Source organism: Leptodactylus fuscus, chromosome 1, assembly GCF_031893055.1.
Source record: "Leptodactylus fuscus isolate aLepFus1 chromosome 1, aLepFus1.hap2, whole genome shotgun sequence".
NCBI classification, from domain to species: Eukaryota; Metazoa; Chordata; class Amphibia; order Anura; family Leptodactylidae; genus Leptodactylus; species Leptodactylus fuscus.
Window position 1 is genome coordinate 237724327 of NC_134265.1, and position 26519 is coordinate 237750845.

General features: G+C 40.0%; 1 protein-coding gene across 2 annotated transcripts in view; it reads left to right on the forward strand.

Annotated features, from left to right (window-relative positions):
- ARHGAP24 (Rho GTPase activating protein 24) overlaps positions 1 to 26519 on the forward strand; it is a 525659-nt gene that overhangs the window by 262809 nt on the left and 236331 nt on the right. For both annotated transcript variants that reach the window (XM_075284649.1, XM_075284641.1), the window contains exon 3: positions 11117 to 11204. In XM_075284649.1, coding sequence (XP_075140750.1) covers positions 11117 to 11204 — 88 coding nt within the window. The remainder of the gene's footprint in view (positions 1 to 11116; positions 11205 to 26519) is intronic.

The following is a 26519-nucleotide window of genomic DNA, read 5'->3' on the forward strand; positions in this document are numbered from 1 at the left end:
GGGTGTATTCTACTAGTATAATCATACAAGTGATCATTCATTTATACCGCATAGGGATTGTGCAAATCAAAGTAAAAGATCACAATTGACTTTTCTAATCGTTCGGCGCTGGGTATACTTTGTATAAAATGGCTCTTAGACCCTCAAACTGTCTTCAAATAACTGATAAATTGGAGAATTTATTGCGCTAATGGTGACGATTTGCTTTGTTGTAAAGTATCCTGCTTTATCATCCTGTAAACAGCAAATAGTTAGTACAACATGTCTATAAAATGTCATGTAAATATGTTATGATATTGAAGGTAGAGTCAATGGAAAGGAATGCCGCTGTCTGCTGCCAACATTTCACTCGGATGACATGAAAATGCTATCAGGAGAGAGGACTACAGCAGGTCTAGCATTTGGTTGGGGCACTCAGTGCTGCGTGAGTCAGCGTCTAATTACCATAAACTAGAGTCTCCTGCATACTAAACACGCTAGCTGATCATACAGATGGTGACTGGGCTCATCAGCGCCTCCCTGTGGTTACTGTCATTGCAGGAACAGTCACTGCTTCCAACTTGTGTATGAATTGGAATGTTATATAGGCCTCTACTTAAAGTTTACAAGGTAGCAGGACTGAGAAATTGTCAGTCACATCTCCAAGGTGGTGGTGAAAATGAGATATAGCACTTTGTGATTTTATGATATCTTGTGCCAAATTACAAACTCAGCTCTGCTCTATCTGATACAGTTTTGTCTTCCAACAATGCACATTCTAGAATCTTTCTTCTGCTATAGTAACTTTTGCTTTTTGGCAGTTTTTATACTCTTTATACATCGTTATTATGGCATGTTATCTTGTTCTATTTCTATTGAAAAGCATTTCTACAACATAAAAACACGGAAAATTGTTTATTATAATGTAAAAAATTAATGTTCATTAAAAAAAACAGAGCTGACCTACTGAGAGATTCTGGTGACTAATCTGAAAATCTTCCCTTTGTATCTTTGCTGTGACCTATCTCAAATGTGTTGCCTTTGTAAGTGTTAGGGAGCGTTCACACTACCGTCGGTGTCCGACATGCAGTGTCCGCTCCTAGTGTCCGCTCAAAATCTGTCACGGACACTAGGAGCGGACACTAGCTGTGTCCGTGACACCTGTCATTCACTTGAATGGGCATCGGGTGCGTTCTTTTGCACTCCGTGCCCGTCCTTTCCTGTCCGCAAGAGAAGATGTCCGACTTCTCAAGCGGACAGAAGAACCCTGCATGCAGGCACATGTACAAGAGTGGAGGCTGTGGGTGGTATTGGTTTTATAGTGATAAGCACCCAGGGGTTCTGATCTGTACCACTTTTACAGAGCACAAAAGGACCTGCTCTATAATGAGTGAAATGGAATGTCGTGCACACATACGACATACACAATAGACCAGTGCCAATTCTTATGGGGCCAAACAAAAAATGAAATAGGAAATGAAATGAAATGAAATGGGAGGCTGAGATTGCAGCAGGGTGCAGAAAAAATAGGTCTCTTGCTCAATCTTGCGGCAGATTCCACAGTTTGTGACTCTCTCCATTCATCTGGGCCTAATCAGCAGTGGAAAGGCGAAACAGAATACCAACACCATGCATTGACATCCCGTCGCAGGATTCATGTGGCCAAATATGGCAGCAGATTAGAGGTACTCTAGTTAGCAAACTCTAGACGGTAGCATCTTTTAACCCCTTTATGGGTTCTGGATGAAACTAACATAATCCCCAGGTTGCTTCTGTGGAGTTGCTGCCAACTAGTTGTGCAGACAAGTGAAGCATCACCATAGTTGGGGTTCCAAGGCAAACAATAGATAAGCAACAAGTCCAAGAGGCACATACAGAGGCACAGTCGGGCTCAGGCAGGTGAAAAGTGAGAGTCAGTTAAAGGGTGATCCAGAAGAATAATCAAAGTAAGGCCTCGTTCACATCTGCGTTGGTATTCCATCTGGGGAAGTCCACATGAGGACCTTCCCAAATGGAATACTGAACACAACTGCAAGCGGTGTGCCAGTGAAAGCACACGGACCCCATAGACTATAATGGGGTCCATGTGCTTGCTGCCAGATCTCTGCAGGGATCATGCGGACAGGAAAGTAGATCACAATCTACTTTCCTGCGGGCAGCGCGTGTCCAGCACACGGACCCCATTATAGTCTATGGGGTCTGCGTGCTTTTACTGCAAAGCGCTTGCAGTTGCGTTTGGTATTCCATTCGGGGGGTCCCCATGCGGACTCCCCTGGACGGAATACCAATACAGATGTGAACGAGGCCTAAGGTACTCCAGGTCATACTTTATTGTAAAATATGCGGGGCATTTTAAAAAGCCCTTAAAGCTAAGTCCCTATGATTTGGAAACACAGAAAACAACACTGCTTTTTACAGTAACAACAAAATGAATTACATTTTGGTTAATATCATTCACATATTGCAGGGAAAAAATAACTGCCGAAAAGCTGCTTTTTAAAAAATGTGAGTGTTAAAGGGATTCTACCACTAAAACACATATTTTTCTAGTTAACACGTTGGAATAGCCGATAAGATAAGATAAGATAAGATAAGATAAGATATTCCTTTAATAGTCCCACAATGGGGAAATTTCAGTGATACAGTTTCATAGATGGCACAGTAGTATATAACAGGAGAGAAACACATACAAGCTCATGGCAGATAAATCTTAGGAATCAGAGCAACTAAAAAAGAAAGAAACACAGACACACTGCAGGATCATTTAGTTCTCTGTGCGGATTGATGTTAATAATAATAATAATAATAATAATAATACAGCCGACTTGGTTGTAGGACACGAGGAGGGGGGTCACAGCATGTAGATATAACAAGCAGAAATTTTTGCAGAGGTGGGGGACATAGAAAGGCTTTTCGTCTCCTACCTTTAGAAGTGCTCTCCGCCGCGCCGTTAGTTCAAAATACCGGTTTGTACCGGTATACTAATGAGTTCTCTAGCAGCGATGGGGGCGTCCCCATCGCAGGAGCAGCGATGGGGGCGTCCCCATTGCAGCTCGAAAACCGAACGCAGCGCCGCCTCTATGGTCTTCTGTATCCTCCCCTTGCTTCTTCAGCGTCCTGTCGGAGGCCTGCGCAGTACGCTCTGTTCGGCGAAGATTGCCAAACGTACTGCGCATGCGCGAAATTGCAGTGCCCGCACTATGACTGGGACCGCAATTTCGCGCATGCGCAGTACGTTCGGCAATCTTCGCCGAACAGAGCGTACTGCGCAGGCGTCCGACAGAGACGCTGAAGAAGCAAGGGGAGGATACAGAAGACCATAGAGGCGGCGCTGCGGTCGGTTTTCGAGCTGCAATGGGGACGCCCACATCGCTGCTCCTGCGATGGGGACGCCCCCATCGCTGCGAGAGAACTCATTAGCATACCGGTACAAACCGGTATTTTGAACGAACGGCGCGGCGGAGAGCACTTCTAAATGTAGGAGACGAATAGCCTTTCTAAAGGCTATTCCGACGTGTTAACTAGAAAAAAATGTGTTTTAGTGGTAGAATCCCTTTAATTTTATCTGCAAAATCACATGTGTGTTCCCTATAGATTTAGCAGGGGAGGAAAAAAAAGCAGAGAAAAATGTGGCAAAAACACTGGGAGAAAAAAAATCCATGTTTACAGTGTTTTATTAGATGTGTTACATGGAGCTTTAGCCGGAAGATGATTTAATTTATTGAGAATCCCAGAGATGCAGGTTCCTAATGTAAATATTCCTAGACTGGGCTGATCACCTGGAGGCGCTGCACAGAAAGGGCCACAGCAGACTCTACCTGCTCAGGAGGCTGAGGGCCTTCGGAGTCCAGGGGTCACTTCTTAGGGCCTTCTTCAACTCTGTGGTTGCCTCAGCCATCTTTTTCGGTGTAGCCTGCTGGCGGAGCAGTATATCAACCAGGGACAGAAATAGACTTGACAGGCTGATCAGGAGGGCCAGCTCTGTCCTGGGGAGCCCCCTGGACCCAGTACAGGTGGTGGGTGACAGAAGGATACTGTCCGTGGTGACCTCCATGCGGGAGAACAAATCCCACCCCATGTATGAGACCTTGATGGCATTTGGCAGCACTGTAAGTGACCGTCTGCTTCACCCCAAGTGTGAGAAGGAGCGCTATCGCAAGTCCTTCCTTCCAACCGCGACCAGGCTGTATAATCTACATCAGACCAAGCGAAGATCACTCCGCACAGAGAACTAATGATTATGAATGTCCTCCTTCTTTCTTCTCTGTTCCTTAGCTGCTATGGACTCCTAGTATATCTTTCTCAGCATATGTGTGTCTACTACGTCTGTATATTACTGTGTATTATCATGTATCTGTATTACTATGCAGCTGAAACATACTGAAATTTACCCACTGTGGGACTATTAAAGGATTATCTTATCTTATCTTAAACTGACATTGTATATGATGTAGAAATGACCAACTATGGTAGGTTACCTTTGAGATTACACACCTTTAAAAACATGAAAGCAGATGGAGGGTAATGGGGTCAAAGGGAAAAAAATAAGTCATATATAATCGCTGCCGTCCATGCATGGCGCTGTTTAGTCACCTGTTTCTTCTTAAGTATAAAACCAATGATTATATCAAGGTGTCAGATCTCGACGCAGAGACAATCTGGGCAATTAATGCTGCAAATCAGAGCAAGATTCCCTCATTTGGTGTTAATAGCATGTGGGAATCAGCGCTCATGTAAAGCCTAAACAAAGATGCAGGTGTTCCTCCTACAGAGTCATTTTGTCACTATGATTTTATATGAGTGACTTCATCTCTTCTGGCACATTTGTTCTGAAGCTTAAGTGCATTCCAAATGCTGCATTAAGCTCTTTGGCACAAGAGGTGACTGCGACTGGGTGCCCTTTGGCTCAATATGAATTATGTGAAAAACGTGACAAATAGACAAGGTATTAAAGACTTTTATATTCCCAACAGCATCGGAATTTTTTTTATTATTATAAATTATTTATAATGGCAGTGAAGTTAGGATGACATACAGTATATTGCCAGTACAAAAAAAAAAAGCATTGCACAATAAGCGCCTTGTAAAGACACATTTAAAGCAATCACTGACAGATAATATACGTTTTCCATGAAAATAATTTAATTGCCGTACTTGTCCCTTATGAATTTAGATTATTGTTTTGGTTTGTGCATATACAAAAAAATTGGCAAGTGTGATAAAAAAAAAAATTGCAAAGCCTCAGGGTGTTTTATTCAGGGATCTTTCTTGAAGAGCTTCTGTAAAATTATATTCATCTATGTTTGAATGGGAACCCTTGAAATGGAGAGTCCAGAATTTATAGCTTGTTATATCTGGAGTCAAGCCCAGCTTCCAATATGGAAGCAGCTGTTTTGATGATCTTGTGGTCAAAATAAATTGATCCATCTTGAGCTATAAAATTGATATCTTAATGGGTATTCCTCTTTTATTTAAGGTTGCAAATAGATTATAAACGTATTGCTTAACTTCAGGCAAAAACAAAATAAAAACCTGCTTGTCTGAGCAACTAACTAAACAGAAATTATAACCTAACTATAAGTGTGGCCTACTGCCAGCCAGCCACACGAACATAACAAGCACAATATTATCTCACCAGACTCAGGGTTACAGGACAGAACCACACACCTCCTCTCACTCCCTGGATCTGCACTGGATTGCAGGATCTGCAGCCTTTTTCTGGACCGGTAATGGGACAAGGATCTACACCTGGAGCTGAGGCCTATTCAAGACCCGCATCAGACCACACATAAGTTAAAAACCTGGGGGAGATATAGCGAGATTCCAGCACTCTGCCTGTCACCTTCTCACAATATATATCTGTGGGTGGAGAACACTTGTTATAGTGTTCGGAAAAAAAAAACACCTTTTCCTTATCCTGTCTCTGTGGCATCTGGAGTTTTGTTCTAATATGGGCAAAGTCTCCTGCCTGAGGGAGGAAATCTCAGCCTTCAGCAATTCAGTAGGGGACATATTGTTGGAACATTCCTTTGTACCCAATATATATAGTAATTATTTCAATATAAAAGATTGGTAAGTCACACTCCTCCCTGCAAGTACATTTGTTTTAAAAAAATTCCAGTTATCACAGATTATTGTCCCTACAATACAATAGTAATATCTTGTTTAGGGCGGGTTCACACCTGTGCCCGGTCTCCGCTTTGCAGGTTTCCGTCTTCTGCTTGAGAAACTGGACAGGAGACGGAAACCGGCAATCAGTTTTCAAACCCATTCACTTGAGTGGTTTTCCAAAGTGTTTTTTTAACCGGACACAAAGTCGGACATGCAGGACTGTGTCTGGTTAAAAAAAAAACAGTTTGGCCATGGAGAGGTACAAGATGTTCATGGGCGGACACTGTCTGCCGTGTTTCCATCATCTGTCCAGTTTCTTGGGCAGAAGATGGAAACTCACAAAGTGGAGACCGGGCGCAGGTGTGAACCCGCCCTTACTGATTTGAAAGTACCCTATAGGAGTCACATAGTCATGGTATACTTTATGTTGGATGATACCATTTGCAGTAGCTCCTGTTGTACAATTATACAGTTTACTGTATAAATAACACCATACTGTGCATTATTGCAATCCCTATACGCTACAGCATGTGCTGTATGTTGGTCAAGTTTAGTTGCCTCAAATATTTAGAGCTCTCAAATATTACCAACATATAGTGCCCAAATAACAGCTCCATACTTCTACTAACAGTATTATATAATGTCTAGATTACTATACAATGAAGAATTAGGCAAGTGCGCGTTGCAATCTGTGGCTTCCCTTTAGCGGGCTGTGTTACTGTCATATTGATCTGTATAAAAATAAATGCAGCATAGCGTATACATAGAATGGGTGCTGGCTATATAGCACCTTGTCTAAAAGTCCATTTCCAGAACAGAAAAAGAAAAAAATATCAGCACTCCAGAATTTCACAATACAAAAGTAAACTTGGTTGTATGACTTTATTAATAAAGTGATCGCACCATAGTTGTTTGGATTCTATCAGAATATTCTATACAAGCTGGAAACAACACAGAATATGTCAGCTCTTATGACAGCGATAATAATTCCCCTTCAAGTGAAATTTAGAGCCAGGCGGAATAAAGTGTAGATGCATTCGCCAAATCCAGGGAATAAAAGAGCTACTTTTTTCATGAAAATCACTTGACGTCGTCTCCACCCTTGCTGGAAACATATTTTTTCTTTACATGTTGCCATTTTATTACACGTACTTAAATCCTTTCTTAAAGCAGGCGGACTAGAGGTCCTATAAAAGAGCTTTAAAGCTTGGTGACATTCACTTTCTCATTTATAATGCGTGACAAACTCAACATCATATTCTTTATTTTGTCGGAGATTCAGGTAGCTATGGAGACTGGGTGAGACGAGGTCGTATTATACTACCAGATGGTACACGAACATATTTCTCTGTATGTTACTGAAAGTGCTGAGCGATAATAGGTATTAGAACTTTGGGATTATCTTTTATCATGTAGTACATTTATTATATAATATCTGCCATCGTTTATATATCATAATAGCTATTGTTCTGTATCACACTCTTTCCCAAGCCATTCCATTCTGCACTTTTGTACTCGTGTGCTTTTACCTATTCTCAGAAATATCATCAAACCTCTCCGGTATTTGAAGGAAACAAAATAATTAAGCCACTATCATTTGACAGTTGTTAATTGACAAATTTACATGTAAGCAGAGAACCTAAATTCAACCCTACAGTGGTATTTAAAGGGCATCCGTCAGCAGGAACAACGGTATTAAACTAATGCCAGTACCTTGTAGAACGGCTTCTATACTTTCCAAAGATGTCTTTCTTATTCTGCATTGCAGCTCCATTTTCATGAACATCAGTGTTTTATTCTTATACAAATTAGTTTAGGGGCGGTTCTTCTCTGACTTGGGCTTCAACATCTTCACTAGATCATCACCGCTAACTGCAGACAAAGTCACTCACAGCAATGGGGATGTGGCTGGGCTGAGCAGCGGTTATGGGCGGTTATCTGGAGCAGAGAGTGAAGCCACAGGAGGAAAAGAAAGGCCCCTAAAGCCCTTTTCAAATTATTTGCATGACAATAAAATTCTGATTTTCATGAAAATGGATCTGAAAAGAAGAATATGAAAGGCATGTTTGGAAAGTGTAGAAGCTGTCCTACAAGGTACCATCATTATTTTGGTACCCATTTGACTTTAATGTGTCTGACTACTACTGTTATATTACTTCCTTCTCCCCTAAGTACCATGTCACTCTAACGCCAGCTCCCTTTTATACAAGGGAACCAGCAGGGACCACCTCAGATAGTCATTAAAGGGGCTCTATCAGCAAAATTATGCTAATAGAGCCCCACATATGCGTGCATAGCCTTTAAAAAGGCTAAACAGGCACCGTAAATGTTATATTAAATCCCGGTCCCGTTTTTAAATAAAAGCATTAAAACATATATGCAAATCTTACCGAACGTGCACCATGCGCAGGGATGCACGATGTGACGTCAGCTTCGGGCACGCCTGCCTCTTCTGTCTTCTTGTACTAGCGCAGTAGCGCTCCAGAGTGAAGCGCTACTACGCAGGCATGGGATTTGAAGAGAAGAAGCTGGAAGAAGACACGGAACCAGAGGGCGTTACTACAAAAAGACAGAAGAAGCAGGCGTGCCCGAAGCTGACGTCACATCGTGCATCCCCGCCCATGGTGCACGTTCAGTAAGATTTGCATATATGTTTTAATGCTTTTATTTACAAACAGGACCAGGATTAATGTAACATTTACGGTGCCTGAATAGCCTTTTTAAAGGCTATTCATGCATATGTGGGGCTCTATTAGCATAATTTTGCTGATAGATCCCCTTTAACTAAGCAATAATTCCCGGTGTGTTGAGAGGGACCAGGAGGGAATCTATTAAGTATCAGATTGGGAATAATGTGTTATCAATGAGCATTTTTATATCATTCTGAGAATTTTCTAAATAATTTATATTGGTCGAACAAACCTTTCAATGTGTTTATTAGCAGGAACCATCTCACATAATAATACGGTGAAATGTATAGTGTCCTTTCTCTTGCCGGTCACCCCCTATATACATTGCCAGATTCCCAGATTATAGTATAGTATTCTCAGAGATAGCACAGATTGCATAGATTCTTCTTACATACTTTCAAATGTATGATGGAATTTTCCCTTTTAATATGGTATATCAAAGCTGGAGAATATGAAATTTCATATATAATATCTGATTTCATATGTCTATTAAAATGTTTGTCATTGAAAAACTTCCAAAAAGTATTTTATCCTAAGCAAACGTGAATCAAACCACCTGCCACAATTATTGCATCTGTTATGAACTTGGCAGAGATGGCAAAACCCAGATTCCAGCCATCTGTTGAGTCGGGAACAACTGGACTATGCACTAATGGTGAATGGAAAGAGTAATAACTAAATATATGCAGCCAGACATGACTTGAGGCTGTTATCTTTGGCATGCTCCTAGCTTTATTTGTAACTTAAAGTTACTAAAATTTTTGATCAAAGCTGTTTAATTTCTTGTTGGCTGTTATTCTGCCTAGGAATATTACCTGCAAATGCCACAAAACTCAATAAAGACCTGTCTCTATATATGACTATTAGGCATATGTCAGTATGTAAGTTATAGTATATAGTCCCATCAGTGAGAGTTACATTAGAAAGAGGTATAGAATTTAAAGGGTCTGTCTAGTTCAAAATACTTCATAACCCAATGATAGAGCAACAGTATATGGGCCTTTAATAGTAACACAAACATCCCACTGTAGCAATGCAGAGATAACCATGATTTTATGGATATGCGAATAAGCCTGCAAGTACATTAGGGGTCGCAGTATTACTTGTTTGGGAGGCATTTCGGAACTGGCCGACTCATGTTAAGATATAAACATATACTATATACTAGATGCCTCACAGTTTCTTTTTGTATATAACCACTTTATGGAATAAGATGAAATTGTATTAGAGTTTATAGTAATCTAATGTCCCTATTCCCCTTGTTGCAAAAATTACACAAGAAAAGGTTCTTGGATAAGAACATCGGCAGATTATGAAAATTAACCCATGCAACTATCGAAATGGTCCATTTTTCTTAGTCAATTTGTATTCCTGTGAACAGGATTTCATCTACCCAAGTCTTTTGTTCATGGATAAATAATTCATGGCAATTCCAGGAAATCGGAACAATTTAGAGTTCTAAAAAATATCCTACAGAATTTTTATAACATGGGGATTATAAGTGTTTACTAAAACAGATATGCTAGGAGTGATGCTAGGATCTTATTAATAGGACATTTCTCAGTGTTCGGGACAAACATAGACCTCTGTGTATTTCATGGATGGATGTAATCTGAAGACACCATAACTTTCATCAGACTGTCATGCAACTGTTGCGGCATTCCTTTTGAATCTGGTTACAAAAATATGTATGTCTGTATATTAGTCACTAAAACAAAACACGGATGTGCCCCCAATATCACAGCTCAATATGTTGTAATGTACAAGGACAGCCCACAGAATTCACACGGAGTAAAGTGGTGTGCAATCTGGCACGTATACGGCGCATAACTTTGCACCGGTAATTTTGCGGCCACAAAATTACGGGCACAAAATTACGCGGCGTATACGCTCATAACTACCATTGAAATCAATTAGATCTTTTTGAGCGTGCAAACTGCTGACATGCGTATACGTGCCAGATTGCGCTCCACTTTACTACGCGTGAATTCCCCTTCAAAGTGGGGATGGACTAACGAGTTAGTAAAGGATTGTAGAATTTTTTTACCAGCTTCAACACAGAATGTGCCCAAAATTCTTATGCAATGTATAGGATATAATATAGAATATCCACATATGTATCCCACTGATATTTTATACTTTGTCTTATTTTACCTTGCCACCTTGTTGGATTCCGGCCTGGTATCTATCACTATGTGAAAGAGTAAGCTTGGTTCCACAGAGAAGTATACTAATATTTCACTTTCAAGCCTTTGAGTTCCAAATAGTCACCATGAGCTGCGGACTGCTCAGTACAGTACTTTATAAATTACAATGTTGTCTCCTTTTTCCTATAGGGTACCATCTTCCTGCCAGGAAACAGAGTAGTGGAGCATCCATGCAATGAGGAAAGTCCAGGGAAGTTCTTATTTGAAGTAGTCCCAGGTAAGCTCTGTTTTCCAGAAATACGTAGGTTTTAGATCATTGTGATATATTTTATTGCCATTTCTTTATGCCTTTTTTTGGATCTTCAGGATATTACTGTAGGTGGAAAAAGCTGGCATTGTAACTCTGAATATACCTAAAGAGAAACCTTCAAAAGCATTTGATAATAATCAGATTGATTGAGAATTGACTGACGTGTGCATGTTTAAATAGGCCAGGTTATTGTTCCTGTGATGGATGCATTTATGTTACCCATCTACATCTGTATTAGGGATGTGTTGAGAGGTCCCATAGATATACAGTAGATGGCCAGCTTTTTCTTATGGCCCTTTATTTATTTATGTTGACTGATTGTTCAGTATTTATGCTGCATAGCTTCATCCACATCACCTACGTTGGGTTTTGGGCTGTTTTCAGGTCCGTGTTGCATCCGATCTGTGTCCATGTTCTTTTTGTGTGTCCATTGTTAATGCCCAGACGTCATCCATTTCACGTTTTCAAGTTTGATTGATATGGTTGAAAGATAGAAATCATATAGATGTCATCTCTGTGCTGTTAATTTTTTGAACAAACCCACATGATTCTGTTCCAGAAAATGGATACAACACGCACAGAGGATCATGGAATGGATGCATGGGTGCATTTACACAACAGTGTGTATGTGAATAACTCTATTGATCTGTATCTGTCAGTGTGTTTTCCATTTTAAAAAAAATGGATAACACACTGAAGAGAAAAATGGAGGTGTTCATGGGGCCTAAGGGCCCCTTCACACGGCGTATACGCTCACTGCTTTGGAGCGTGTAAACGTTCCGTAGCAGCGGCGTCTAAAGCACTTCCCATTGATTTCTATGGGAGCCGGCAGACGCGCGCTCCCCATAGAAATGAATGGAAAAAGCAGCCAATTCATTTCTATGGCGAGCGCGCGTATGCCGGCTCCCATAGAAATCAATGTGACCTGCTTTTAGACGCCGCTGCTACGGAACGTTTACACGCTCCAAAGCAGTGAGCGTATACGCCGTGTGAAGGGGCCCTAATAGACACCAGTAGTAAATCTGCCCCAGTATTTGTTCCTTCTTTCTAGACTAAGGATTCCTACATGTTGAGTATCCAGTGTTTATCTTGGTGTTTCTTTCTGCAGAGCTAATAACATATATTTATTGTCCTAAATATAATGGTGTAACCATTAAGAGGAACGGTAATATTGACGAAGTGTTGTTCTCTGCTATAAGCAAAATAGCCTAATGTGTTTAATGGGATTTTATTTGGACATGATGTGATTCATGCTAGCAATATATAGTTTTGACTCCTGCCTCCTAATGTTTTGCACGGTATTAAAGAGGGTTGCAGAGGTTCGCTGTGTACTAAATGTACTAGATTTCTATACCCCAAATAAAATTAATAATAAAATTAAAATAAAACATAAAATGAAAAAAGTTATTGCTTATTCTTTAGTAGCTATATCTATAATCCCACGGGAGTACTTTCCTATATGTATTGAAAAAAAATGAGGTGGTCTTTTAGGCTAAGGCCCCATGGGACGAAATGCTGCGCTTAAGTGCTGCGGGAAAAACTGCAGTGGAAACGCATCCCGCAGCGCTTTGAACAGGAAGCTCACAGAGTTTTCCTTCACAGACTTTCTGTTACCATTATATCTACCGGAAAGCCGCCAGCATTTCCATAGATATAATTGACCTGCTGCGATTTCCAAAATCGTGCCGCATGAATCCCATCCACTTTGCAGTTACTGTAAAACGCTGCGATTTTTCCTGTGGCATCTCCGCCACAGGCAAATCGCGGCATTTCTGACCTGTAGGGCCCCTGCTTTAGAGTAGCACCAAGCACAACCCATTATGCAACTTGGCATTGGTTTTAGCCTCTTCCTGATTCCCCCATCGGATACGCACTGCACTAGGCTAGAGCATCACACATATGGTAGTAAATCTCCAAGACTGTTTTTTTTTTTTTTAAATCTTTTATCAACTGTGAAGATTCAACGTAATATCAAGAAGAGCTGTATTTATTCAATGCACTTAGGAACCAAGTATGGTTTGGCTAAGAAAATAGCCAAACCTAGTAAAGAATAGGGGCTAAATTCTTTATAGATAAGTTGCATGCTATGTGACTTGTAAATGACATTACTTTTTTTTTCAACATATGAACAATTTGTGTAAAATAGTGTAAAAGTAGAGAAACAACTATGGGCGTCCACTACCCATTTCAGGCCAGTTCTTCCAATCTCAGATCCCAGTCCTAACATACCCTTATCATTGTCCAGGCCATAGTAGAAGCTGTAGCTTGATATACAACAATTTAAAGTTTTGTAGTTGTAGGACCCTGTGATTTTCAGTTTTGCTCCTGTTATTTTAACAGTACATGCCATAGACATGAAGCGGTCCCAACACATGGATGTAGCTTTCTTCATTGATGGGTTTACTGTCTCTATAATTCCTATATGTGACTACGTGCATTTCATTAAACTTTCTTCTGTGTAGCTACCATAATGAGCCGAAAGGGATCTCAAATCAGCCATAGGTTAAGGCCCCACGTGGCGTCCTGCCGCAAAAAAGTGCTGTGGGGAAAAATATCGGTAGCAACACATTGCAGTTGTGGACTTTCTACTTCAATTATACCTATTGTAGGCCCACTATCATTAAGGACTAGGGACACCACCAGAACACCACTGGAAACCTACTGGTCTTTCAGTTTCCCTCCATCTGTATGTAATAAGGGAATGGGATACAGCAATATTATATACTACTTAGGGCTGGTCATGGGGAGTTGGGATTACTGGTGAAGCAAAAACAAACTTAGCCTTAACCTGGGAAAGAAGTGTCAGTACATGGGCCCTAACACATCAATCAGCACAAAATTATCTCAGTGTTACTGCAAACAGCATTTTACAGCATTTACACAGACTAAGATTAATGCAGAAGGAGCAACTAGGGCCCACCTACTAAAGTTTCTGGGCTAAGTGCCCCTTCTGCCATAAAATGTCGTTGTTTGCGGCCTTCAACTAGTGAGTGGGAGCTCTAATTAAGGTGCGTGGCTGTGTAGCTGTGCACCTCATAGAGACAACAGCAGGATAGTACCTAAAATGCTGGACTGTCTCACTCAATCTGGGTTGGCTGAAGGCCCCCCTACTACCGTAGGGCCTAGAGCAGATGCAACATTTGGTCTATGGTTAAAGTGATGGATTGGAACCATCAGAGTATTGCTGCAGCTAGCAATTGACTGCAGTTCTCACATAGTTACATAGTATGGTTGAAAAAAAGATTTATATCCATAGAGTTAAACCAAGGAATGAGAAAAGGCAGGACTAATGGATGAGCGAAGGAAATAATATTCCCATAATAGAATAATGTAATAATTCCATATTGTGGTGAGGTGTCACAACTGAAATGTTGTAGACAGAGACCAGTGTTGGACCCAGGAGGCACTGGCATTGGAGGGACAAGAAATTGTTATATTTCTGTTATAGTATTGTAAGTCATTTAAAAGAAAAAAGATGTATCTATCCGACCCCTTTAATAAGATCCTGAGGGGGTACTTGAGAAAGGTAATTCTCATCCAGAACGCCATTCTTTTCAATGCAATTATGATCACTTTGATAAATACGTCCCATTGTCCAGACTTAAGAGTTACATTACTTTAAGTTATTTTCCAGAATCTGTTGTGTTGTCACCCTAACGTATTCCAGGAATGGATTGTTTTATGCCTTCCTCTAAGTAAGCCTCTGGTCTTGTGTTTTCCTGGGTTTAATATTAATTTCACTTAGATCATTACAAGTTTTAGCACTGGAAGCGAGATATTAAACAGTCAATTTGCTTGTTTCATAACCTTGTGGGCAGCAATAAATGTTTTTTTCTTGTCCATAATGCATGCAAATAATTTGGAGAATGTATGTAGGAGAGACTTAGTGATTCTGTGGCCTTGAAATAGGGATGAGACGTGTGATGAATTGAAATGTTCTGTTGAAATACAACTCCAAGGAAATTCTGACTTCTTCTCGTGTTCCAGATTCTTGTGTGAGAAATAGATTTATCTCATCTTCTTTCCTATAATAATTGCTGAGGAAAACAATCAGCCACATCATTTCCAGGCCATCATTTGGAGACATGGTCGTGCACACCATGTAAGAATAAATCTGTGTTAACAATCTTAGTTTCCGTAAATCTGGCACTCTCAGTATGTGAACTTCTAACTGTTAGGATAATACGTTATGACCTTTGGTACAATCATTTTTTCCAAACCATAAAATCGTGGGAAAGCAGAAGATGTCTTCAAGCAACACAATTCTATAATGTTCTGTGAAAAGAGAGAAAAAAAAACAACGTAATATAAAGAGAAAAAAAACTAATTTTCACACTTGTACATATTATATTTGCTGTTGTTTATTATATTCACTCTAAACAGTCATCTTAGGGTATGTTCACACGGAGTATTTTGCAGGTGAATTTTGGCACGGAATCCGCCTCACAATCCGCCTGCAAAAACATCTCCCATTTATTTCAATGGGACTCACTTGCTTTTTTTCCCCCGCTAGCGATTTTTTTTTTTCACGCGTCCACGGCTCGAGACACCCTCTTGCTTAGGCCCATTTACTCGGGCCTACTCGGGATGCCGATGTACGGAGGAAAAGGTTTCCGCCATGTGAACCTACCCTTACAGTGGGTAGGTACTTACTGGTTTACTGATACTGACATGCCTATTCTCAGTTAAGCCAGTTGGTTTAAGAGAGCAAAAAAAGCAGACAGCCCAGTGTGAATAAGTTCCAAAAACAGTAGATGAGATAATGAAAACGATCATTTACTCATTGGAAGGCTACTGAAAGCATGAAGTAGGTTCAACACCGGTAAGGATCACGCAGTGCACGGGAAGCTTCCCTCGATTGAAGCGTACAGATGAAGACACAGTAGTAGAATTCCCAGCAATGTGTCACTCCAAATTCTGGTTTCAAACTTAACTTTTATTGGAAACGAAGTGCATGATCACAAAAAGTCCATAATGGTGACATGAGTAGTCCCAAAAAGCCTACGCGTTTCGGGGCAAATCCAGCCCCTTAGTCATAGACATTATGGACTTTTTATGAACATGCACTTCATTTTCAATAAAAGTTACGTTTTAAACCAGAATTTGGAGTGACACGTTGCTGAGAATTCTTCTACTGTGTTTTCAAGCCAGTTGGTTTTCCAGTGGAGTGTGCAACATATCTTCTTCTGGAGAATACATTATATACTGCTGAACATAACCAAGTTGCAGATACTTAAAATGGTTTTGTAAGTCCCTATTACCCATTCAATACTGTTGTGAGTGTGTGTGGGCAGTCCCATGTACAACGAATAGAGCAACAGCAAGCAATGTGCAATGTGACCGATTGGGGAGGAGGAACAGGGGACTCTCAAATCTCATTGTAGTAATATTTAGGGCCTTTGTTGGCGATACACTCATCCAATGGAAATATGTATACAGTTTGTGGAAAACGGCCTTTTTAATTACAGATATTCTCTTAATATAACATGCGTCACAATAAATTGAGAGTGTAAGGGGCGGACATTTGTTATGGGCTTGCTATAGCAGTACTATTGTGTATAGGGTTTGTAAATCCTACTTGAAATGTCTTATGTGGCATCCCATGTGAGTTTCCGTAATGTTTCTCACATCTGGGGAAACCATCTAGTATAAAAAAGCTTCAGAAAATGTAATAATAGCAAAGTGTTTTTTCTGGTGATGACAAGAGGCATTATAAAATAATGTTAACAGTAGAAAGCGAAAATATGAAGGATTTTGGTAGAACAATCATGTTCATAGTAACCCACGATCACTACATACCATCTTCAATAGCAAATATGTAGAGCATTGCTAAACAATATAATGAAGAGTTGGAAGAGAGGTTGTTCTTTAATATCTCTAATCTCCCAAGACTGTAACACTGATGGGCACATATTATAGACAATGATAATAGTGCAACGCATAAAGGGTTTATGACATATGTTAAACCCTAACTCACCCATTGCTAACTATTTACATATATAATTTCATTTGTATAACACACATTTGTAGAATCACTAGGATATGCTATAAATGTCTGAAAGTTCCCATGGTCTCCGTATGCCAATTCGATGGTAGCAACTGGTCCCACAAAATTCAATGGAGTGCAGACCATGCCTTCTCTTTTGAAGTCCATGATGTTAGTTGTGGACAATGCCATTTCAGAAACAATGTCTCCTCTGAATTCTATGGAAGCAGTGGTCATTGTGAATTGTTAAGTAGTTCTAACGCTAGGCTGACACTAGTGTTTGAGTCTCCGTATGAGACCCTGTCACCCATTCTGCATCAAATAGGGGAAGAGTAAAGTTTTTGGTGGAAACCAGACAGAAATCCTTCTGACCACATTATGGTCTATGGGGTCTGAAGGACAGGAACCCAAACTTTTACTGTGAATCTGGCGTAAGCCTGCTCTTATCTACAAATGAAGATATCCAGCTCAGGGCACTGTATCAGACTGATCCAATGCCGCCGCATTGCTGAACACTCTTAAGGACAGGGCTTTACAATATCACACATTGTCATCCATTTGAAAGGACAGGCTCTCTGTAGTCCTACATTTCCCATGCAGTAGCTGCTTCAGATAAAATATGTGACCACAAGAACCTTCTTCCAACAGCTACCGTAGTTTACCCTCAGCTAACTTATGATCATTGATTGACTGTAGTGAAAAAATACATTTCCAATATCCACGTGGGGCTACCCCTTTAAGAATGGGTACAGTAGCAGCACTAAGCACACGGGGCTAACATGAACTATACATAAAATTTATTTTATTACACCCTGCGTATTTTATGGGTTAATAATGTCCTTTACTGTGTAACTAAATATTCAGACCTTCAAGCTGTTTTAGTGTCCGAACTAGCAGTTCTTCATAAATGTGCAAGCAGAATGTGGAACTGCTACAAATTGTCTCCTGAATATATTGGCATTGCCTTTTATAAGAGGCAGCGCACCAGGAGTGGACTTACACAGCGGAACACTATAAACTCACCGAATTCGCTGCATAAATGCCGGGTGATTAACGCTTAGAACACGAAACCTGATTCTGCGCTGTCTGTCTAAGCACACGTAATACCATTAGTGATATTGGCACTCTTTATGCAGATGATGCACAACCTTATATTTCGAAGCATATAGCACCTAAAATGCTGAAATTTGTTGTTTACACTTTTGTGTGAAGGAAACAACATAAATGGCATTAAGTTTAGCTATAGCAAGCAAAGCCCCAGCCACGTGTATATATGTCTTCATTGAGTAAAGGGGAGAAAGCTGCTGCCAGACTGGGACTGGGTATGAAAAGATTGGACATGTTGAAATCCAGCAGCTCAGTCTCCTATAAAATCTACCGTTGAGGAAGAGTCAAGAGGCCTCACACACATTAGATCTTCAGCCTACCAGTCCTGCCACATTATCTTGAGGTAAACAGTCAGTTTCATGGTTTTACCAAATAAATATGTATAATAATATTAAATTGTCTAAAAATTTCATGTGGTGTATAGGTTAGCATGGACGTTCCATACAGCAGTAGCATAATACATACAGTAGTGTTTATGCTGCTGAAGTCCCACTATATCAGCTCCAGTTTCTGACCTATGTGTGGTCCAGGGAAGATCCAGAGTGTGAGAGGAGGTGTCTGGGTCTGTCCTGTTACTCTGAATCCGGTGAGACTGTGTCATGCTTGTTGTTTTGTTCGTGTGGCAGTTAGCAAGCTACACTTATAGTTAGTTTATTACTGTTTAGTTAGTTGCTCAGACGAGCAGGATTTTGTTTATTTTTGTTTTGCCTGAAGTTAAGGCTGTATTTTCTTTTTCTCATTTTTTTTCTGAAGTCAAACTTTATTTATTTTGCTGGTTTTTCTAAATAAGCCTGTTTCCTACATATTTTGTGCCCCTGTATTTGACTGGTTGCGTCTCCACCACTACTGCTACCGAGCTAACTTCCCCACAAGACCCACCATACAGCAGTGCCAACTCAGCAGTTTCTCTTTAATATTACCATATAGCATAATTATGCAGAAAATAGTTTCACTGAAAGGTGATAGACACTATTTCCCAAATGTGTGTTAGTAAGAAGTAGGGGACATATGGAAGGCACTGTGATTGCCGGATAAGATTATACAAGGCTTATTTGTAGTCTGTAGCCATGGAGACACAGATATAATTATAAACTGCAAGAAACAAGTAGCAACATCAAAAAGTGATATGTTTCAGTATGAGTGGGGCTTGCTAACTATGGTCTAATGTAAAATCAGAGATATTATAGGGTTGTACAATTTGTCATTATATTATAATGGCAGGTGAGGGTTATTGCTGGTGAATGTAAGATTATACATTTTGGATCAAAATATATTTATACTAGTTATAGATCACTATTGGATGAGTCTACAATAAGGCACTGGTGCACCCACATCTTGAATATTCCTATTCAGCTTTGACCGCCACTTCATAACAAAGACATCAGAGTGCTGCAGAATGTTCAGAAAAGGCAACCAAATGAATACCTGTTAGGGAAGATCTTGTGTATGAAGCTATGAAAACTAAATTGTAGCCTAGAGAATAGAAGGCTCAGGGGATATGATATCTTTACATAAATAAGTAAATGGTCCTATAAAACTCAGTTTGATATATTATTTGTTCCACCACCCTAGCAAAAACACAGGGTCGCTGCTTATGGGTAAAGGAATCCCTATTTCCACACAAAGTTATGAAGAATTTCTTTACTTCCCAAACTATAAACATATTCTTGCAGGATTTGGTAAGGTGGATGTGTAGTGAGCCATAAAGGGCTAGATATCCACCTTGTGATCCATAGCATACTTGGATACTGGTATTCATGTAGATCAGGGGTCTCAAACTCAATTTACCCGGGGGCCGCTGGAGGTAGAGTCTATGTGAGGCTGGGCCGCATCATACTTTCCACAAGAAAAGCTCTTACAAAACATTCCAATGTTATCAAATGTCTTTATTTTTTCATCTTATTTTGTGTTAAAAAATAAAAATAAATTAACAAATTCATAAGAAAAAAATAAATCAATCATGTACGGTCCTACCTCAGCTTGTACTGCGTCTGGAGGAGATGCTGGGAGTGAGCAGCTGTGGATTCTCTCACTGCACGCCGGCTGTAAGGCACAGGCTTAACATGGACAGAGTAGGCCCGGATAGGCCGCAAGTCTAAGATGGCGGCTGGAAGCAGCTTGATGCTGGTGTCGGCGGGGAAGAAGGTCCTGAGAGCCCCGCAGGTGATCCTCAGCAGCAACGGTGGGTGCTGTAGATCATCTTGGTCTTCCTCAGCCTCAAAAGATCCACTTGCAATACAGGAGATGAGTAGGCTGCAAATTCAAGATGGTGGCCGCGGCTTTAACAGGGGTTTTCTCCGTGGGCCGGTTAGGGGAGCAGCTGAAAAACACTTGGGGGCACACCGGAGGCCCTCCAGAGGACAGATGACAGTGTCAGGCAGCCAGGGACCATGTTGGAGCAGAGTACAGGCTGCAGACAGATAGGCCTGGATTTCAAGATGGCGGCCGGGCTTTGAAACAAAGGTAGGCCGCAATATCTCAGCACTTAAGTGGGCCAGAGTACCCCTAAATCATGGACTGAGGCCTGGGGGAGAGCCTCGGGGTCTCACTAACAGTGGATGGCCGTCTATGGTGTAGATTAAAGCTGGTGCACAGGGAGCTCAGGATAGTGCGACCGCTTCTGTAGATGGCTAGCCATGCCCCCAACATTAAACTTTGATATTGAGGTGCGGGCCGCAAACTATTGTCCCGAGGGCCGCAGTTGGCCCGCGGGCTGCGAGCTTGAGACCTCTGATGTAGATTGTCAACTATAGGGATCCATCTGTTTGCCAGCAAGGGTCAGGAAGAAATCTTTGCCACTTATGGTTAATCGGGTCTGTGTCATTGAAAGAGTTTTTTTGGTTTTTTTTCGATTGGATTAACCTGGAATTCTAAGTATAAAAGAGTTGAACTTGATGGACCTCACCAACTGGGTGTCTATATAACAAAGATACCAGCGTCTATAGTACTTTAAGTATTGCATGGCATATGTGAACAGTCATTGTACGCTGAAAATTGTCAGGTTATAGTGTTTTCTTCCAACCAATTAAGCATAATACAGCACTTCATTGGACAGTGAAATATTTAGTTTTTATACTGATAAAAATAAAAATAGTTTCTGATCTTTTTTTTTGTGTACATGAATTGTCACTTTTATATCTATCCAAGACCTCACTGTCAGCCTTGGCATAGGAAGGACAGTTGAAAACAGAATAAGCTATGAATCTAGATTTTCCCACTTGTTAAATATCATTTAAAGCTGCTATGTCCTTTAAGGAAAAATTAGAAACGATAGCACCATTTATAGAGTTCCTGAATGAATTCTTCTTCTTGCATCCTGTATAACAACAACATGTTGAACTTGGTGCTCCCAAGAGGCATTTAATTGCCGTTTCCACCATGATGAATGCCACTCTTGTAACTCTTGACAGCTAGCAAAGACTCTTCATTAATTTTGCAAAGGAAGATCCCTCAAGAGCATCGGTGGCATCACCAGTTTCAATTAATTGCATTCTTGGTGGGCAGAAGTCAGATAGCTTATGTCATAAATCTGGCATACATAGAATGTTTTGATCTATCATGTGTACCTCATTGAAAAGCAACTCTTAACTATGTCACATCAAACACTAATAAAATGGGATTTACTTTATGTATCTGCTGTACCATTCAGATTTATCATCCCTGTTATTCAGCATAATGGCATTGAATGCATATAAGCATCTCATTAAGAACCACGTAGGCGCCTTAGCCTTGAATTACAATGAAAAATACTGCAGAAAAACATGCATTGTTTTTTTTTTTTGCTGCACTTTGCTATGGGTGGGTTCATATCTGCGCCCCAGTCTCCACTTTCAGGTTTCCGTCTTCTGCCAACAGGAGACGAAAACCCGGCAGACAGTGTCCGCTCGTAAGCGACCGTGAGCGTTTTGTGGTCTCCGTGGCGAAACGTTTTTTTTTTAACCGGACACAAAGTCCTGCATGCCCGACTTTGTGTTCAGTTAAAAAAAAAAACGGTTTTGCTGCGGAGACCACAAATGAATGGGTTTGAAAAGTAACTGCCGGTTTCCATCTCCTGTCCAGTTTCTCGGGCAGAAGAAGGAAACCTGAAAGCGGAGACTGGGGCGCAGGTGATGAATCTGCCCTATTCGGGGTCTTCGCCTTATGACCATAGTAACTCCTTCTAAAAGGGTTGTTTCCTAAAAATAGACAACTAGAGATCAGCTGATCCCTGTGGATCTAGCTACTGGAAACCCAGTTATCCATTGTTGCCAGAGGAAGTTTTGTCTTAGCCATGTATTTGTTCAGCTCCCAATCCAAAAAAGTTGGGACACTGTCTAATATGTAAGAAAACAAGAATGCAATGAATTGGACATTTCATGTAACCCTATTTTATTCACAGTAGAACGCTGAACACAAACCAGAAGTTGAAAGTTAGACATTTCCCACTTTAAAAAAATGACTAATTTATAAACTGATGGCAGAAACACATCTTAGGGTTAACAAGGGACAGGGTTAACAAAAGGTTGGGAAAGTAAGTGTGACTAATGAGAACCAGCTAGCAGGTCAATTTTCAAGTAAGTCACATGACTTGTACATAAAAAGATCACGTTACAGAGGTAGAGTCGCTCAGAAGCAAAGATAGTCAAAGGATCATTAATCGGTGAAAAAATTGAATCTAACAATTGTGGAACAATTTCTGAAAAATTGCAAAGACTTTGAATATCCCACCATCTGCAGTACATAATGTCATCAATTGATGTGTTCTATGTTCTATTGTGAAAAAAAACATACGGCTGTATGAGATTTCATTTCAGCTTCATTGACCTTTTCTTCTATATACTGCATTTCAGTTATGAATTTAATTAATTTTTCTAAAAATATTGCAAGTGAATAAATATTAATTATGACTATTTAAAATGCAAATACATATTTTAGAAGTACATTCAGCAACTATAGCGTGATGGAGAATTCAGTGCTGTAATACAGTAGACTCTAGGTACAATACCAACAGAACCCCGCTGACATTATGGTGACGGTGGTTAGTGCCGTATACATCAAAATCACTATCTTTATGTATCTATATTTCTGTAATCATGTTATGTAGAAGGGTTTGTATAGTGTTAATAGCATTTTCTACCATTTTCTTGGTGAGCCGACTGTCTGGATCCTAAACTGTCCTGAAAACAGAAGGGCTGTAATGGAAATGCACTTTAATAGATTGAATAAAACTGTATATTTGGGTTTGATGTGGGATTATAATCTATATTATATAGTATATCTCATCAGTATGATCTGCTGCTTTATGTACTTGCCTAGCACTGGCTGTCTGGAGACCAGTAGGTATATTTACAGGTGTCAGAGCCAGATGCTGTTTTCTATATGCAGGTAATACATCTTAAGCCTGTTATCTCCCTGTAAATGTCATCATCATATCTGAGAGGAATAACAAAGTATTTTACCAGATGCCACCAGTCTCTTCAATAATGCTCTGATTTATCACGTAACTATTCAGCTAGAGATTTTACTTTGTAACTTTAGCAGTTTTTTCCTTATAGTATGTCTCAATTCTCAATAACGGTACACTAGCTTTCCGAAACACTTTATACAGGCTTGGTCAGTTCTGTAAGTAGATTTATCATCAGAAAGTGGCAGCAGTCACCCATTAGGTTCTTGTGGGATCATGCTTCAGCGATCTAGTAGATTCATTTAATGGATCCACTAAAACTGGAGAAAAACAAAGGCCAAATAGAAGGGTATTGGATCACATTTGATTACATAGGATTAAATGGTAAAAACAATCTGTTGCGGTCTGGACACAAAAATATGGTAGACTATGCCTTTGTGTCCAATATAAAGAAATACCCCAATGGATACGGTATTTTATAAACAGAACCTGTTTAAAGGGATTCTATCATTTGGAAAACTCATTCTTAACTAAGCATATATTTGCATAGCCTTTAGAAAGACTATTCCAGACCTTTTAGTTAGGAATCCTCACAGCTGTTTTTGAATTAGTCCGCTTTTATTGATTAGCTTCCACAGTGCACTCTGGAAGTTCAGTGAGCACTGTCTGCTGTGTGTACACAGGGGGATCTGAGAGCATGGAAGACTGATGAGTCATCGTCGTCATCATCATCATCACCAGCAGCCTCCCTGCTCTCACCTCCCCCTATGTACACACAGCACACAGTGCTCACTGAACTTCCAGAGTGCACTGTGGAGGCTAATTAGCATATCATATCAATAAAAGCGGGCTAATTTAAAAATGGCTGGGAGGATTACTAAATAAAATATATGTGTGGAATAGCCTTTCTAAAGATTATGCAAATATATGCTTAGTTAAAAATGACTATAGCCAATGATAGAATCCCTATAACCACTTCCAGACCGCCCATAGACTATATACATCCGGATAGTGGTTGCCTAGTTCTGACAGGACGTACCAGTACGTCCAGTCAGAACACAGAAGCTGCACGGAGATCGTGCAGCTACTGAAGCTGGGAGCCGGCTGTATCTTCAGCCGGAGCTCCCACAGAGATGGCAAGGAAGATTTATTACCTCCCCTGCCTTCTCGATCCCTGTGTATACAGCGCTCAATGAGCGCTGTATACACTGCTATGGACGCTGCCATAATTCAGCTGCCCTCTGACCCGGCGGTCACGTGATCCGCCGGGAGCAGCATCTTACCAGAGCTGCTGGGTCCTACAGAATCCAGATCAGCTCAGTAAGCTGTGTATACAGTGTGCAGGAGGCTGGATTCCTCCTGTATCTGTGGTTAAATGTAACAGCCTCAGTTATAGGAGAAATCAGCCTCCAGTATAAAAAAAAAAAAAAAGTGATCAGATGTCCCCAAAGGTCTCTTATCACCTTATGGGGACACAATCTGAAAAAAGGTAAAAATAAAAATATAATAAAAAAGTTTTAAAAAAATGTAAATAAAATAATAATAAAAAATAATAATAATACGCTATAAAACACCATTATTAAAGGTTATAGCCCCACCCCTGACGACAGCATACAAAATAAAAATTACCGTAACGGAGAGGAAAAACTATATTATCAAGTTTTTCAGTGACACTTTGTGTTATAAATAAAAAAATAATAATAAGTTGAAAACCAGACACAATTTCCCTCCTATTTTGTTAATATTTTCCTGGATATAAAAAAAATTAAAACACATTTGAAAATAAAAACATAAAAATAAAGTCCAATGTGTCCCCGAAAAAAGACGCAAAAATTAGTTGACTGAGACATACGGGAAACATGTTACAGCCCCCAAAACCGCACATACAAAATAAACCTAAAATGTGTCTGGTCCTGGACCACAAATTGGCCCGGTACTGAAGTGGTTAACTTTTAACAACTATTTTCATCTGTTTTTAGCATATCTATTAAATGATCCACTAAACTCATGACCAGATGTGATCTGAACATAACCATTATCTGTGCTAATGGAACGCATTTTGTATAAGGGTTTAATTGAACGTGTATTTGCAGGTAAATCTACCAAACTTTAATACTTCAATTAATAATTAACTTTTAACAATAAGTAAGTAATCAGCTGGCCACCACATAGGACCATACCCTGTATAAGGGGATTTATTGTCAGAAGTACTTGGATATATGATGGGTAATGGCTTCTGTAGAGGATTACAATACTACATCAGTATTACCTTTTATACTTTGATACTGCAGCACTTTCTATCTGGTATTGCTTATTTGTCATTGATGCAATTATTTTTTATGTATAAAAGCAATTCAAAAGTGCAACATTTTCTAATTTTAACAATTTTATGTTTAAATATTACTATCTGACAGAACCCAAAGAGGTTTTTCCACATTGCTAGCCACCATTATGTTATATAGTGTCCTGTGTTGTACAATACCTGCTGTACTCCATTCACCCCTATCCAATACAGTGGCTTAATATAGGCACCATGCAATATAGAACCCAAATAGCATCACTAAAACTTTCAAAAAACGCTTTCATATAGCTGTACTGTATGTTTCACTGGTACGTTGTCTCTTTTATTCAGTCAACTCCTGGATTTGGCTTCTAGAACAGTATCAGATACCTAAGTATGTAAACATACCCTTATGATCTGTCAGCAGCAGATTTTATGATGTAGATGGATTCTATCAGTTCAACAATGTTACAAGTGAAAGCAGGTAAATGTTGATAAAAAATACATTACAATGATGTTATCTCT